Below are 14,284 nucleotides of genomic sequence, written 5' to 3' on the forward strand. Positions count from 1 at the left end.
GCAGACAACCCGATTGGATTTAAATCGTAATTAGAGCCGATTACTTCTTTCAGCTGGTTGATGGATCAGGCAGGACTGTTGTTGTAAAAGTGCCAAAAAAAAGCAATGGCTCCCAAATTCTTTGTGTGCCTTTTCTCACTTTAATGCTGCTACAAGATGATTTGATTCACGTTCGGCCCAAGGCTCCAAGCTCACCTGCTAATTCGATCCAGTGGTCTACCTCCATACCAGAAATCATAATGGAGAACTCAAGATCGAGAGGCTCCAACTCCGACCAACCATCTCGAAGAATCACGTTCTCGTCCGCTCCTCCAGAATGTTCCCCTCCATCTCCGCCACCGCGCCCCGCTTCCTCCGCCCCTTCACCGCCACCGAAGCCGCGCCCCGTCGCCCCGTGGCAGCGTCCGCAGGCTTCCCATCCGACCCGCCGCAGCAGCAGCAGCCGTCGTCGCTGGCCCCTTCGGGGTTGCTGGGGGTGGGGGCTCCAAGGCCGATGGCCATAGAAGAGGAGGGGTCAGGGGCGGTGTGGAGACCCGACGGTGGTGACGGGTTGGCCGGTGGCAGAGACGACACGGCGTGGGAGCACCACCGGTCAGGTGGGGCTGGATCCCGGCGGCAGGGGCTAGGAAGGGCGGGGTCAAGGGGCAGCGGCGGACGGTGGGCGACGGCACGATTGCCGCCGGGCGGGGTGGAGGTGGAGCTTGCTGAAGGAAGAAGAGGAGGATGGAGATGAGCCTTGAATGAGCTGGAAACTACAGCTCCCATCTAACTTCCGGAAGCTAGATAGGAGCCCCTGTTGAGGTGAGGGTCCAGTAGCCATTCCCATCTTGCTTCGTCCATCTGCCGATCGTCGACCAACACGATCACTCAACTCGACCGCATAACCATTGAGAAAACATTTGAGACAAGTGGCACCGGCCGCATGGCCCTTCAAGAACATACCCTGGCAACACAAAAGGCACAATCCTGACAGCACGAGGAAATAAAGGGACAGCAACTGCCTGTTCATCGGCACCAAAGGAGTCGCAGGTTCGATGAACAAAATAGAACTACAAATTGGATTCAACCGCAATCAGGGTCCAGAATAACAAGCAACGCCGTACAGATTCACACATGAAGCAAGGGGTTCGACGACACAACGGAGGGCAGGTAGGGGGTGGCAGCAGAGGGACTCAAATGTTCAGCAGCTACAGCTAGTACGGTTTCTTCAGGGGGAAGTCGAAGGAAACAAGAGCTGCATGCCTACTAATACGGAATGCACGGTTTCCTCCTTCCGGCGGGGGTAGTATTGTACTATTGTACCATCGGCACGGCCTCACTTGGCCATCATCACCTTGACGAACTCCTCGTAGTTGATCTGGCCGTCGCCATCGACGTCCGCCTCGCGGATCATCTCGTCGACCTCCTCGTCGGTCAGCTTCTCGCCGAGGTTGGTCATCACGTGGCGGAGCTCCGCGGCGGAGATGAAGCCGTTCTGGTCCTTGTCGAACACCCTGAACGCCTCCTTGAGCTCCTCCTCGGAGTCTGTGTCCTTCATCTTGCGGGCCATGAGGTTGAGGAACTCGGGGAAGTCGATGGTGCCGTTGCCATCGGCGTCGACCTCGTTGATCATGTCCTGGAGCTCAGCCTCGGTCGGGTTCTGACCAAGGGAGCGCATGACAGTTCCCAGCTCCTTGGTTGTGATGCAACCTGTCCGATGCACAACAGAGAACAATTTGAGATCAATTTATATAACATGAACTAGTAAGAAGTCAATAATTAACCAGCTTGAATAGTTAACACACTTTTGCTCAAAATGACAGCATAAGTAAACCAGCCATTAAGCAAGCATGCCAGAAGCAATAAACATCTTCCCAGAAAAAAGGACAACGCTAATTCAAAATCATTGGACAGAGATGTAGCTAACTGTTTAAAAGGTTGATGGTCAGCTCCAACCTTGGAAGGTGCCACCAAACCAAATTAATACTAAATTTGGAACCTCCTAAGATATAATTTTGGAGTACCTCCTAAGATATAATTCAAAATCAGTGTTTGATTCAAGTAAACAAGATTTTCTTGATATCAGAAGCTTATCCTTATTAAATGGGTTTCTTCAAGTGTACTTCATACCTACATGCTGAGTACCACAATCTAAAACACATCACAATCGTCACGCCAAAAACATGGTGATATACGCGAAATCATGGAGTTCTAATACGAACCCAAAACAACACATTACGGAACCAAAATCTGAGCAGGCCCGATGACTCTAACAGCTCTATCCTTGGAGTTATGGCCCCAGCCTACACTACTAATCTGAGGGTAAATCATCCCATGGTTAATTCGGCCCTGTGAAAAATTTGCAGCCCACAGTTACAACCGTACAAGAACGCATAAATGTCAGTCAAGAAGTGAGGCGGTGTGCATTCAAATGGTACTACACAGGTCTCATGTGCCCCCTGCCTGCCATGACCAAACCAACCCCTACATAACCGACCGATCTGGACGAAGGCTACCTACCGCCTACAAATAAAACGACCCCAGCCTGACTCGGTCCACGGCAAAGGGCCGGATCTATAGCCTAACTGCTTCGCCACATCTGGATCCGAGACGAGGCCACGAGCAATCACATCGATCTGGAAATTGGATCCCTACGGCGCTTTTCCCAGCATGAGTTTTATGAACCGCACGAGATCTCTCCACCCACGCGGAATCAAACAGCGAAGACGTGCCGCCGCATCACACCACGCTGCTACGGGTTCACCGCTCGGTAGAATCTCGCTACCGGCGGCTCTGGACGGGGTAAAATTCTATGCGCACACGCACAACCGGGCAGTTCCTTTTAACATTCTGCACCCAGACCACGAACAAGGATGTAATCCACGGGTTTCTAACGGAACATGAAGATCAGACAAGCTCTTCCGCAGCTACGACTACGAGCCTATAACATGGTAGACACACAGATCACGGCAGTAGGAACTGCAACGAGGAAGGAGATGCTCGAGAGAGCGACAGGGGGGGAGGCGTGTTAGCTCACCGTCGCCGTCCTTGTCGAAGAGGCTGAAAGCCTCCTTGAACTCAGCGATCTGGTCGTCGGTGAGCTGGTCCGCCATGGTCTCCGGGGCTTCTCTCTCCGCGCGGCGAGGCGAGGCGAGGCGAGGGAGCGGTGTCGGGCTGGCCGGAGAGATTAGGGAGGGCGACCGGGGGCAGGGAGCGATTTGAGGCCTCGCGTCGGGGGGAATTTTACCGGGATTTATACGCGCACGCGCCCCGTCGGCCCCGTTCCGCCGTCCACGCCCTGCCCCGTTAACGCCGCGCCGCGAATTCCCCAGACTGCCCTTGCCTTGCCTTGCCTTGCGGGCTCCCCTCTCTCTCTAGCTCTTTCTCTGAGTCTGTCTAATCAATCATGCCGCTGCTTTGCTTGCCCCTCGGCCCAGGCTGGACTGACACGACGCCAGTGTGCGAAGCGGGCGATAACACAGAAAAAACGGTCGCTGATCGCGACGTGCCTGCCATGGGCTCGGTCCATCGCCAGGCACGCTCTGGCGTAGGTGTGGGGGCGGAGAGAGTTTTGGCTGTTTGTTTACGAGCATTTTGGGAGCCAAGGCGTGTTGTCAACATCGTGTTCATGCGTGCGTTGCGTACTTGCGTGCATGTTGAGGCCGGATCCGTCGTGCTACGAATCGTGATCCATGGCAGCATGATTCAGCAGTTGTTTTGTGTTGAAAACTTAATAATGTGAGACGGATTGGGACAAATTTCCTGTTGAGGGAGCTGGAGGAGGACCTTGTATACATAAAATCTTCTCTTGGCAGCGTCGTATTTGGTTGGAATTTTGATAAGCTTCGCCAGAGTGTTTAAGTTTGGTTTGGTCCGACAGCAACGAGCTGTCACTGTTCAATATATGTAGTACATCACTAGAAAATGCTATTTTGGGTGTTGGCATGACCGCTTGACTTAACATGGAGAATATCATTTCATTTTCCATGCAAACTGAAAAGGATATTGTATTAGTTGAAACCTTTTTCTTCGTTTTTTTCTAAATAAAACGTTCATGACAAATTGAGTTTGTCCATGTATGCTTATAAACACTCTTTTTGTGGTCATGATATATCCCATCAATTATATTTAAGTTTAGTGATACATATGTGGTATTATTTTTCAACTCATATACATATGGGTGTGATTTTTGCAACTAGCAAACAATAACAACACATTGAAAAAACAACTACGCATATCATATCAAAATACATTGAAAAATGAAAGGGTGATGTACAGTATGCATCGGGTTGCTCAAACAGACTCATCTTGGCATCTTGCAGGTGTAGCATGTATGTAGGCCGGTGCACGTGTGCGACGATAGAGTACGCGGTCACCAGTAAATTCAATCTCCCACAAATCATTCTCCAAAAAAAAAAACTCCCATACATCACTTTCTAAAATATTCCCGGAGTCCGGAGACCGGAGTTCTTGTACTAGCAAGCAGCAGCCAGCGTCACGTCAACTGGTCAAGGGTAGGTTCGTGAACTTTTTCGGAACATGCAGCCATGTGGGACAGGGAAACAAGCTGCCCATGACTTCCAAACAAGGGGGGCCGCATGTTCCAGTTTTCCAAGCGGCGGAGATTACCGTACGTACCCCGGACGCGGTTCGGACGCGGAGTGCCTGCCTTTTTTCTATTTTCGAATTTCCTTTAATTTTTTAATTTTGAGTGGGATTTCCTGTAATTAAATGCACCCCACCCCACCTGGGCCCACCGCGTACCGTTATTGATTCGATAGGCCGTGTGCCTGCGGCCCAAACTCCACAGCCCAACTGGTAGGCTAGAAGGAGGAAGGCCCGTGGAGTAAAATTTTTCTTTCATTTTTTTCAGTGGGAGTGCAGTCTTCTTCAGGCCTTCAGCCTTCAGGCTTCCGCTTTGATGCTTTGGGGAAGAGGAAGCCAGCGGTCGGCGCCATCATCATCAGTTCATCAGCTAGCTCGCCTGCTTGCTTTAAGCTTTGCAAAAAGCCTGCGATGATTTGGATTTGCTTCTCGGGGTGCACAAGGAAGGAAGCTTGGGATCTGGTCAAGGTGAGACCTGGTCCGGATGCCCAGGCTCCTGCTGATGCCACCAAGCTCACTCGATGAAAGTGCCTACGGCCAGTGTGATGGGCTGATGGAAATGTGGGTGTGGCATTGTGGCAGTAAAAAATTGCTATGAAGCTTTCTTTTGTGAAAGTAACGTAGGCCCTGCTCCTGTCCGTCTTTCTTCTGCGTCCCGTATGGGCCCGGATCTAGCTCGGGAGGAACCCTGGACTGGGCTGGACTGCATGTCTCCCCTTTTCGCTTTCCATTTCTTTGATTCTCTACGACTTCTTTCCATTAGTCCATAAACGTTTCTTACCATGACTACGGAAGATACTCCCTCCGTTCGTCCGTTCGTGTTTATAAGGTATGCACGTATATCAAGATTTCACAATCTTTGATCAATAATTTTACCAACAATTTTTTTATTTTTAATATAAACTTGACATGATTGGATTGTAATGAAATGTACTTTCCAATAATTATAAATTTATAACCATAACTAATATAATATTAGATAAATGAATGGTCAGAATTTAATTTAGAAGATCATGCCCTGTCATGTGCCTTATAAACCGGAATGTAGGGAGTAACCAGATTGATCATGCTTTTGTAGCTACCATGGACCTATGGTATCATCACGAACCTTTGCTTAGCTCATAGTGTCAATATAGCCTCTCCTTTTATTGACCAGCTACTACTTGCTAACTAAAGAGAGTTCTACGTGACCATTGATAGTCACGGCTTTTTTTCGTTTGAGCTGAAGGGCACGTCATCATTACGTACGAATCAGGAGAAAGAACAAGAACACAGAGAGCCCTAGCGCACATGGAGTCACATGGTGTCATGGTGAATTGGTGATTCGGCACCGGGCACGTCGCCGATCTTTGCGTGAACAATCTGTTCCTCGTTCCTGTTGCGACCATCTCTCTCCGTGAGACTGTGTGACCACGCGCCGCTCCGCTGTGCGCGCATTGCTCCCCCCTGCGTGCGGCCCTGCAACAATCATTCGATCGACGTCTACACAACCGAACGAAACGCTCCAACAGTGCTCGCGCGCAGCAGCCAGCGGCACGCGCGGGCACAGTGGCATCAATTGTGCGTGAACCGTGTTCGGTTGCATGACGCGACAGTGTCCGGTGCGGCCTATTCCTCCGCGTCGTACGTAGGGAGTACGCACGCACGCACGCGCTGCCCTTGCCACTGCCACTGCATCTGTTTTTGGCGGCAGCGGCGCGGTAAAAGAAGCCGGTCCCTGAATCGGAGGACAGCGCGCAAAGTTATTGCGAAAGCCAGGCCAGGCCGGAGGGACGGAGGGAGGACGGGCGCCGCAGCAGCAGTAGGCTAGCTAGGCCCGTAGCCCGCGTAGCCTGTAGCCTACACACAGGGTACAGGCACAGAGGATTTTCAATCAGCTGGCCTGGCCTCCCTAGCCCTGCGCTGGGTGCGCGCTAACTTCCACGCATCCCTCGTTCCTACGGCTGCCCATCTGATCTGGCCATCCTGCCATCTCACGCTATCACTCTGTCCTCCAACAAATTACAAAACCTCCACTAGCAAAAATTAGAGCGAAATTCGAGCAAACACGAGGCATGATGAAGGTGCCAAAATCCTAGACTGTAGTGTACTGCTGCTGCTGCACTTCGTGGAGGGTGACTACTGTTCCTAGAGGAGAGGTGGTGGTGGTGTCGGCGTCAATCGACACTGTTGGCGGAATATGTACTTGCGCATGCACCCGCTGCTTGCCATCACTTGCTTTTATAGTTTTATTGATTACTCCACCTACAACTGACGCCGCGGCGAATCAGCTCTTTTAATACTACCATGATCAGCATTCACCGATCTCAGGTGGGGGTAGCTAGCTACCCCAGGCGAGCTGTAGCGTAGCGACTGCCATCCATGGCAGCAGCAGCGGCGGCAGTTAATTCCTATCGTACTACAGAGTGACTCACACCCCACAACCCAGGACCTTGACCTGCCCAATTCAAGCACATGCGACGCACGCGACAAGAAAAACCCCAAGAAGACGACGCGAGAGCCCCCGTTCGGCGTCAGAAGCGCAATCTCTTCCTGCACCCGGTGCCGAGCCCGCGGCCGGACTGCGCGAGCAGGTCGGTGAGGAGGTCGGCCACGAGGTCCTCCACGATGGCGCGCTCCAGCGCGGCCGCGACCCTGCCGCGCTCCCGGCGCTGCTCGTCGTCGCCCTGCGGCGGCCCCCACATTGCCTCCCCGACGCTCTCCACCATCGCGCGGCTGATCACCCGCCCCGCCGCCGCGGCCTCCAGCTCCCACCGCCGCCGGTGGTGCCGCCGGCTCTCCGCGCCGGCCGACCTCGGCATGCCCACCAACAGTGGAACTGGGTAATGGACGGCGTGCAGGTGCAGCTGCAACGTTGACTCGTCGCAGGACTTGATCTTGCAGTAGTCGCCTGCACGTATACATGACGCGAGAAAAAGAATTTGTCACGGATCTGACGTGACACACGTAGGCACTGTCGCTGCTGTACATGCGCTTTTGATCGATCAGCGCGCTGCAAGTGTGTATCGATCGTGACAGGTATGGCGTACGTACCGGTGAAAACAAGGGTGCGGGAGGGTTTGACGATCTTCGATCGGACGGCGGTGGGGGCCGCGGCGCCGTTACCGCTGCAACCGGCCTTGCCGCCCGCGTCGTGATCCGTGCACGGAGACGGCCGCGTCCTGCATGGGAATCTCGGGGAGCTGATGGCGTCCAGCACCGAGTCCGGGCTGGGGTGCTGCTGCTGCTCGCCGGCGCGTGGCTTGTGGTGCTGCGGTGTCGGCGTCGGCGGGGACGGGGACGGCGAATTCTCGTCACGGCTGACCATCCACTTGGCGGCGCACTTGCCTGCTGGCGGCGACGCCGCTGCAGCAGGGGCGGCGTCGGACGCGGCGGCCGCGCGCATCTCGGCGGCGCGGACGGCCGCGATGATCCGCCGCAGCGTCTTGAGGTCCTCGTCGCACTTCTCCAGCGCGCCCAGCAGCTTCCGCCGCTTCTCCGCGGCCGTCTCCGGCGCTGGGGGCGGAGGAGGCGGGCGGGTCGGGACGACGACCGGCCGCGGCGCCGCGGCGGCGGCGGGCGAGGGCGGCGCGGACTCCTCCAGGCCCATGAGGCGCGCCACGATGGCCGGCGGCGGCGGCCGGGGGCTGTCGCAGCTGGAGCGCCGGTGCTCCGGCGCGATCGTCGGGCTCCGCGGCGCGTCGCAGGACCGCCGCCGCCTTACAGCAGCCGGAGCCGGCTGCTGCGGCTTCTGTGTCAGCTTGACTGGAGAAACAGCAGGTGACGCCGGGGCCGCCGCCGCCGCCTTTTTGGTTGGCGAGGACGGCTGCGATGCCGCCGAGGCCTGCGCCGCATTGTGCTTGGCGGTGAGGCGCTTCCGGTGGTGGCTGCGGTGGTACGGGGAGATGAGGCGGAGGAGGCCGGCCATGCACCCAATGCCCCGCCTCGGCGCCGTGGAGCACGCGGACGACGACGCCCGCCGGTGCGCGGGCTCCGGCTGCGGCGGCTGCATAGGCTGGCTCTGCGTCCCCTGAGCCGTTTGTTCAGTGAAGCGGGAGCAGCGGGACAAGGCGTGTGGGGGCGTGCCGCGGCATTATAATTGGAGCCGAGTACGCGCGTGGAGCGCGCAATGACCGCGCCACCCCTGTTTCCACGGCTTACCCAGCAGCAGCGGCAAGGGCAGTTTAGGGATCGATATCGTGCGATCTCTGCTAACAGCGGCGACAAAGCCTGTGGTGGACTGGTGGTGGGGAGGGCAGTATCCGAGTTGAACTGGACGCCCCGCTGCGCGCGCCGCAGTGGCCGCTAGCCGCGTGCTTGGCCAGCCAGAGCACTAGTACTGGGAGTCTGGACTGCTGCGCTAGACCACGCAGTGCCGGTGCCCGACTGCCCGTTTCGCAATTGAGGTGGTGTTAATTAAAGAGGCCATGCAGTGAGGTACGGTTACCTGCAGTGTGGAGATTAAGGAATGATGGTCGCAATCATGTCGTGGGCGAACTTGGATTAATTACCCTGGTCGTCAGCGATGTTGTTGTTTGGGAAGCATATGAGTTTTGGGGCTCTGGGCAGGTGCGCGCACGTGGTAAAGGTTGAGTGATCGACAGTATTCTGATCGAGTTTCTAGCGCACTAGGATGGCACGCGCGCGCGCACAGCCTTGCGCTCTTTTCTTTCGTTGCTTTAGGCCGTGTTTAGTTGGGGAATTTGGGAGGTGCCAAATTACTGTTACAGCACTGTAGCACACTGTAGCGTTTCGTTTGTATTTGTGAATTATTGTCCAAATATTGACTAATTAGGCTCAAAAGATTCGTCTCGCAAAGTACAACAAAACTGTGCAATTAGTTTTTAATTTCATCTACATTTAGTACTCCATGCATGTACCGCAAGTTTGATGTGATGGGGAATCTTCTTTTTGCATAGTGTCAAAGTTGGGAGTTGGGAGTAACTAAACATGGCCTTAGCTTCAAAGTTTACACCTGATCTGCGATCACGTATGCGGTCTGCTTGACTGCTTCCGAAAAGTAACGACGTCTCGGGAATCGCGAGAACAAACAGATAGCTTCCATGCTACTTCAGCGCCCTTTTCTGCGATCACATGTTAGTGGTCTACTAGTACTCGTCATCCATCCGATCCCTAATCCAACGCTGTTACCGTTGCGGCAGGTGATGCTGCTAATGATGCGGATCAGTTAGCTTTGATCATGTGTTGTGATTGCCGGAGAGAAAGAAAGGACGCGGTAGCCTCTAGAGCCAGTAGCCAATACCAGTACGCACTGGCCGGCATCGGCATGCATGCAGAGCAGAGAGCAGAGCGCGGCTGCGCCACAGTTAAGGACCGGGGGAGAATGCCAGAATGGACTGGTGGGTGATCCACTGATCATTGATCCAGCGGGCAAAAGCAAAAGAGGCCATGCAGAAGGAAAAGAAAAGGCCCGCGCGTTCGGATCCATCCATCCATCCATCACTCCGAGGTCGAATCCTAGGCGCTGCGCCTCAGGCGACACCCCACGTGGCGGCCCCGGCCGCAGCACCTTCCCGCGCGCTACGCGCACATGCACGCAAGGAGCCGGTAAGGGACGACCCTTCCAATAATCTGGCTTTTAGCCTGTACTTCCTTCGATTCTACAAAGACCCTGTTTGATATGGCTCCAACTCCGGGTGGAGCTGCTCCACTCCAGAACTTCACATGGAGCCAGCTCCGCTCCAAAACTCCAGAACAAAAATGGGGTGTTTGGTTAGATGGGTGCTCTTAGCTCCAAAAAAGATCGATTTCAGTGTGGATTGCCGTTGTTTCCCCCCAATTAAGGCCCCACTTGTCATCCTCTCTATCCTATCTTCTTCTTCCCCTTTTTCCACTGCACTGTGCCGCACATGGGAGACCCTCCACGGGCAGCGGGGTGGGCGGTGACGGGCGACGGGGCGGCGACGGGCGGCGATGGGCGGCGGGGCCGGCCGGCCACGGGGGCGGCGACGGGCGGGGCTCTGGCGGCGAGTGGGGCTCGGGAGAATAGACGGGCGGCGGGCGGCGATGGGCAACGCCGGGCGGCACCGGGCGGCGGGGCCGGCCGGCCACGGGCGGGGCTCTGGAGAATAGAAGGGAGAATAGAATGAAACGTTTTTTTGTGTAACCAGTGGTATTGGTGGGTAATTACCCACCAACTCCACGAGGAGGTTCAAAAGAGAGGTTTCTGGAGTAGCAAAAGAGGTGCTCCAAAACTCCACCTCCATTTGCACTACAGCTCCATGGAGTTGGCAACTCCATGGAGTTTTGGAGTTGGGGTGTTTGGCTGAATTTTTTGATGGAGTTGCTGGAGTTTAGGAGTGGAGCCGTGCCAAACAGGGCCAAAGTATGTCACTAGGAGTTGGTTGCCGAAGTGGTGAAATACTAGTCGTTTCTCACTTTTAAGCCTATTGTGGATGAGTATGCCCTCACATGCATGCAGCTGCAGTAATGCTAGTGCTTCGTCTCCCGCGTCATTTACTCGTGCGTGCGTCGCTTCGCTTAACTCTCGTCTTCCTGAGGCAACATTCTTCAAGTCTCATCTTCCCGAGGCAACGTTCTTCTCCCATGTGGCCGCTCCTCTCTTATTCTCGCGTGCGTCGCTCGGGTCCGGCGCCAGTGCTTGCTGTTCCCGTCCACATAGCCATGGACGAGATTGACTTTCAGTTTGCCCAGGCGGACAATGTCGATGCGTTGAACGACGCCTACGCTATGGTAGAGCTCGCGAAGGACGCTGACGATGCCGACACCATGGGCGAGCTGGCAAAGGACGTCGACAACTCCGAGGCCACGGGCGAGCTCGACATCCAGTTTGCCCAAGCGGATGATGTCAAGGTTCGGTGCTCATGCAAGAGACCAGTCATCATTGTGGTCTTATTCACTGCAAATACATGATCTTGTCTTGGATGTACGGTCTCGTCTACCTCAATGAACACAAGATGGATGGTGACACGATCTTGCTATCTGAGCATGTCATCAAGTTTCTTGACAACTTGGCTGAGAGCAAGCGCAAAATCGCCGAGATCAACAACGACCCTGTTGAGGACTCCGATGAAGTTCTTTTTGTGGTGGATTCCATGGCCGGAGACACGGAGGTGCCGGACTCGCAAAAGGAAAATGAACAAAACACAGAAGGTGAATAATCGTATTGTTATAATGCTAATGCTCATCGGATCACATAGTACTACCATCAAGGTAACATACTGACATTGTTCTAAATATTTGTAAATGTTCCATGCAGCAAGCTTGGTAGTGGCTTCGGCAACTAATTCAGGCTCACAAGCGATCTGAACAGGAAGGCCACCTTGTCTTTCGAGACTTCCTTTCTTCATGTGAGGGATTTGGAACTTGTTTGAGCCTTGTACTTTCATTGCTTCTTTCCACACTAGCTGTAGTGTGAGATAAATTCGATTAGCCTTGCGTGGAGAGTATTCTTGAAAGGTCTGTTTCATGGAAACAATTGTAGTTGTAGTAATAATGAATTGAGTAGAGCTTGAAGTAAAAATATGAAAAACATTGTACCTGCTGAACGATTGGAATAAGGTCTACAATTGTTTTGGCAACTTTCTTGTATTAAATTGATTGGATTGCACGAAAAAAATCCAAGGTCTAAGATATTAAAATCCGGTGAGTTTGCTGGTTGGCAAATGATTCTAATATGAAAACCACCTTCCTTAGCAGCTTCCAAGAATGCTAGATCATCAAGTGCTATATGAGAACGTGCATTATCTTATTGTATGTAGATAGATCTATTCACACCTTTCACGTGGCCATTTAGCTCAAATAGCAGGAAGAACCTTTTCTATCATGAACTCTCTAATGACATCTCTTTTAATTGATGCTATCAGCTTCACTTCCATTGTCCCAGCTGGCTGTTAACACTACTCCTCTTAGCAGCCTCAAAAGTAACTAGAGGAAAGCATCCAATCTTTCCATCAAAAATGCATACCCCATTCTCATCAAACCTTGGCAGAGCAATCACACACAAGAACATTAATTTAGGAATGTTGTTCTTGCTTCTACATATTCTTAAAGGATTATCCTCCTCTGGAAGCAAATAATAATTCTCAGATTTCTTAGTAAGGTAGAACTATTTTTCATCAATGAAAACAACATCAAACAATCCCTCAAACTTTGGATCATTTGGCGAGCTATCTTGATCAAGCATATCCAAACACCATTGTAGCGTTGCTTTCTTATTTGCATCCGTTAGGTGTGGCTTTACACTACTTGAATGTCTCTTAATGAGACCTTTACACATGTATTGCAGCAGCTTCTTTTTACTACAATTCAACATGGCACAAACTTGTTCTAACGCCATTTTGTCCTTAAGATCAGCATTTCGTCCCTTGAGCTTGCTGTGCATGCTTCTTGCCAACAAAGTTTGGTAGACCTTTTTTCTATCTTCATCATGAAGATCTTTCCTGCCTACAAAAATGTCACTAAGGTTCAAGTCAATCCCACCGTCAACATCATCGTCTTGAGGTTCCAAGGTCAAGTCCATCACATCTTCAATACCATCATCTTGAGGTTCTAAGTTCAAATCGAATCCACCTAGAAAAGCATTGACAGTAGAGTACGTATTACAATCCAAAACTTGTGTACATGTAAATTTCAAACAATGATAGTGCAGGGAATGAAAAATAAAGGAAGGAAAAGCTTTACACATAGCATCTTCCAATGTAACGTCCAGGTTTAGATTGAAACCAGCAAAGAAACTTTCCTCCCTTCGGCTCAATGTTCAAGTCCATCTTTTTTGCTTGGAGTATTGCTATGAATGGTTGCTGGCACTTCACTTACTGGTGTTTAAATAGAACAGCATGAAGAGGTGAACCATCGTCGGCTAGCATGCAACGGAGCAAAAAAATCATGAAACACGCGCGGCAAAACAGCGCGCGCAAGCTTGGCATGCAAAAGCAATTAAAAAAGGCCAACACGCTCGTCAGCGATGAAAAAAAGATGATCTAAAAATCAGACGCCAAATGCTTCAGCGCGCGAACGTGAATAGCATCCTGAAAAAAAGAAGGGGCAAGCCAAAGGGGCAAGCAAGAGTCGAACCCGCAACCACGTGCCCCTAGGATAGTGGCTTCAATCACATGGACCAAGAGAGAGTACACCTTTAATTAATAACTTCTGGGTACGTGAGATTATGTCCAAAACGACATGCTTTTTGTAGAACCGGAGAAAGTAGCTCATAATATGAATGACCCCACACGTCATCCCCACGTAATCTTGAAGCGTGTGTATGAGATTATCTTTTGATCAAGAGATAGCTCTTCTCTCTCCTATTACGAGAAAATATTTTTATCTAAACAGTAACCATTGGAGGAGTCCTACTCGAACGGCACTGCCCTGTTCGCAACCTAACGCTAGTTTCTTGGCGCTGCCGCGCACGTCGGCGACGGCACCTACAAGCTCCTCTCCAGCGGTCCGCCCACCTACCCGCATCGTTTTGCGCCGCGGCGGTGGTGGTGGGACGAGAGGCGGATGCGTGCGCTGCGACTGCGAGGGGACGTGGGCGCCGCCCGAGGGAAAAACTGCGCTGTCCGCTAGCGCTCGGTGGCGACGGCCCGGTTAGCAGAACGGTCGTGCCAGCCTGACGGTTCCCGTTATTCCTCGCGCGCTTTGACGCTTTCGTTTTGCTTTGCCACTGCCGCGGCACGGGGGGCGTCTGCGGGTGGTGTGCCCGCGCTGTCCGCTAGCTCTCGGCGGCGACGGCCGG

The 14,284-nt window shown here is 52.8% G+C and overlaps 3 protein-coding genes across 3 annotated transcripts; all 3 read right to left on the reverse strand.

Moving 5' to 3' along the window:
- Positions 1–291: 291 nt before the first annotated feature.
- Positions 292–765, reverse strand: LOC105915188 (proline-rich receptor-like protein kinase PERK2). Its single transcript, XM_012849130.1, has one exon. The coding sequence runs from the start codon at positions 763–765 to the stop codon at positions 292–294; it is 474 nt and encodes a 157-aa protein (XP_012704584.1).
- A 218-nt stretch (positions 766–983) lies between these two features.
- Positions 984–3,233, reverse strand: LOC101765144 (calmodulin). The gene is made up of 2 exons (XM_004984511.1): positions 3,017–3,233; positions 984–1,689 (listed from the first exon to the last, which is right to left on the reverse strand). Exons 1-2 carry the CDS (start codon positions 3,090–3,092, stop codon positions 1,316–1,318), a joined length of 450 nt encoding a protein of 149 aa, XP_004984568.1. The 5' UTR covers positions 3,093–3,233; the 3' UTR covers positions 984–1,315.
- Positions 3,234–6,583: 3,350 nt separating this feature from the next.
- Positions 6,584–8,901, reverse strand: LOC101765806 (ESX-1 secretion-associated protein EspI-like). Its single transcript, XM_004984513.2, has 2 exons — positions 7,618–8,901; positions 6,584–7,474 (listed from the first exon to the last, which is right to left on the reverse strand). Exons 1-2 carry the CDS (start codon positions 8,573–8,575, stop codon positions 7,098–7,100), a joined length of 1,335 nt encoding a protein of 444 aa, XP_004984570.1. The 5' UTR covers positions 8,576–8,901; the 3' UTR covers positions 6,584–7,097.
- Positions 8,902–14,284: the final 5,383 nt, after the last annotated feature.

Source organism: Setaria italica, chromosome IX, assembly GCF_000263155.2.
Source record: "Setaria italica strain Yugu1 chromosome IX, Setaria_italica_v2.0, whole genome shotgun sequence".
Lineage (NCBI taxonomy): Eukaryota > Viridiplantae > Streptophyta > Magnoliopsida > Poales > Poaceae > Setaria > Setaria italica.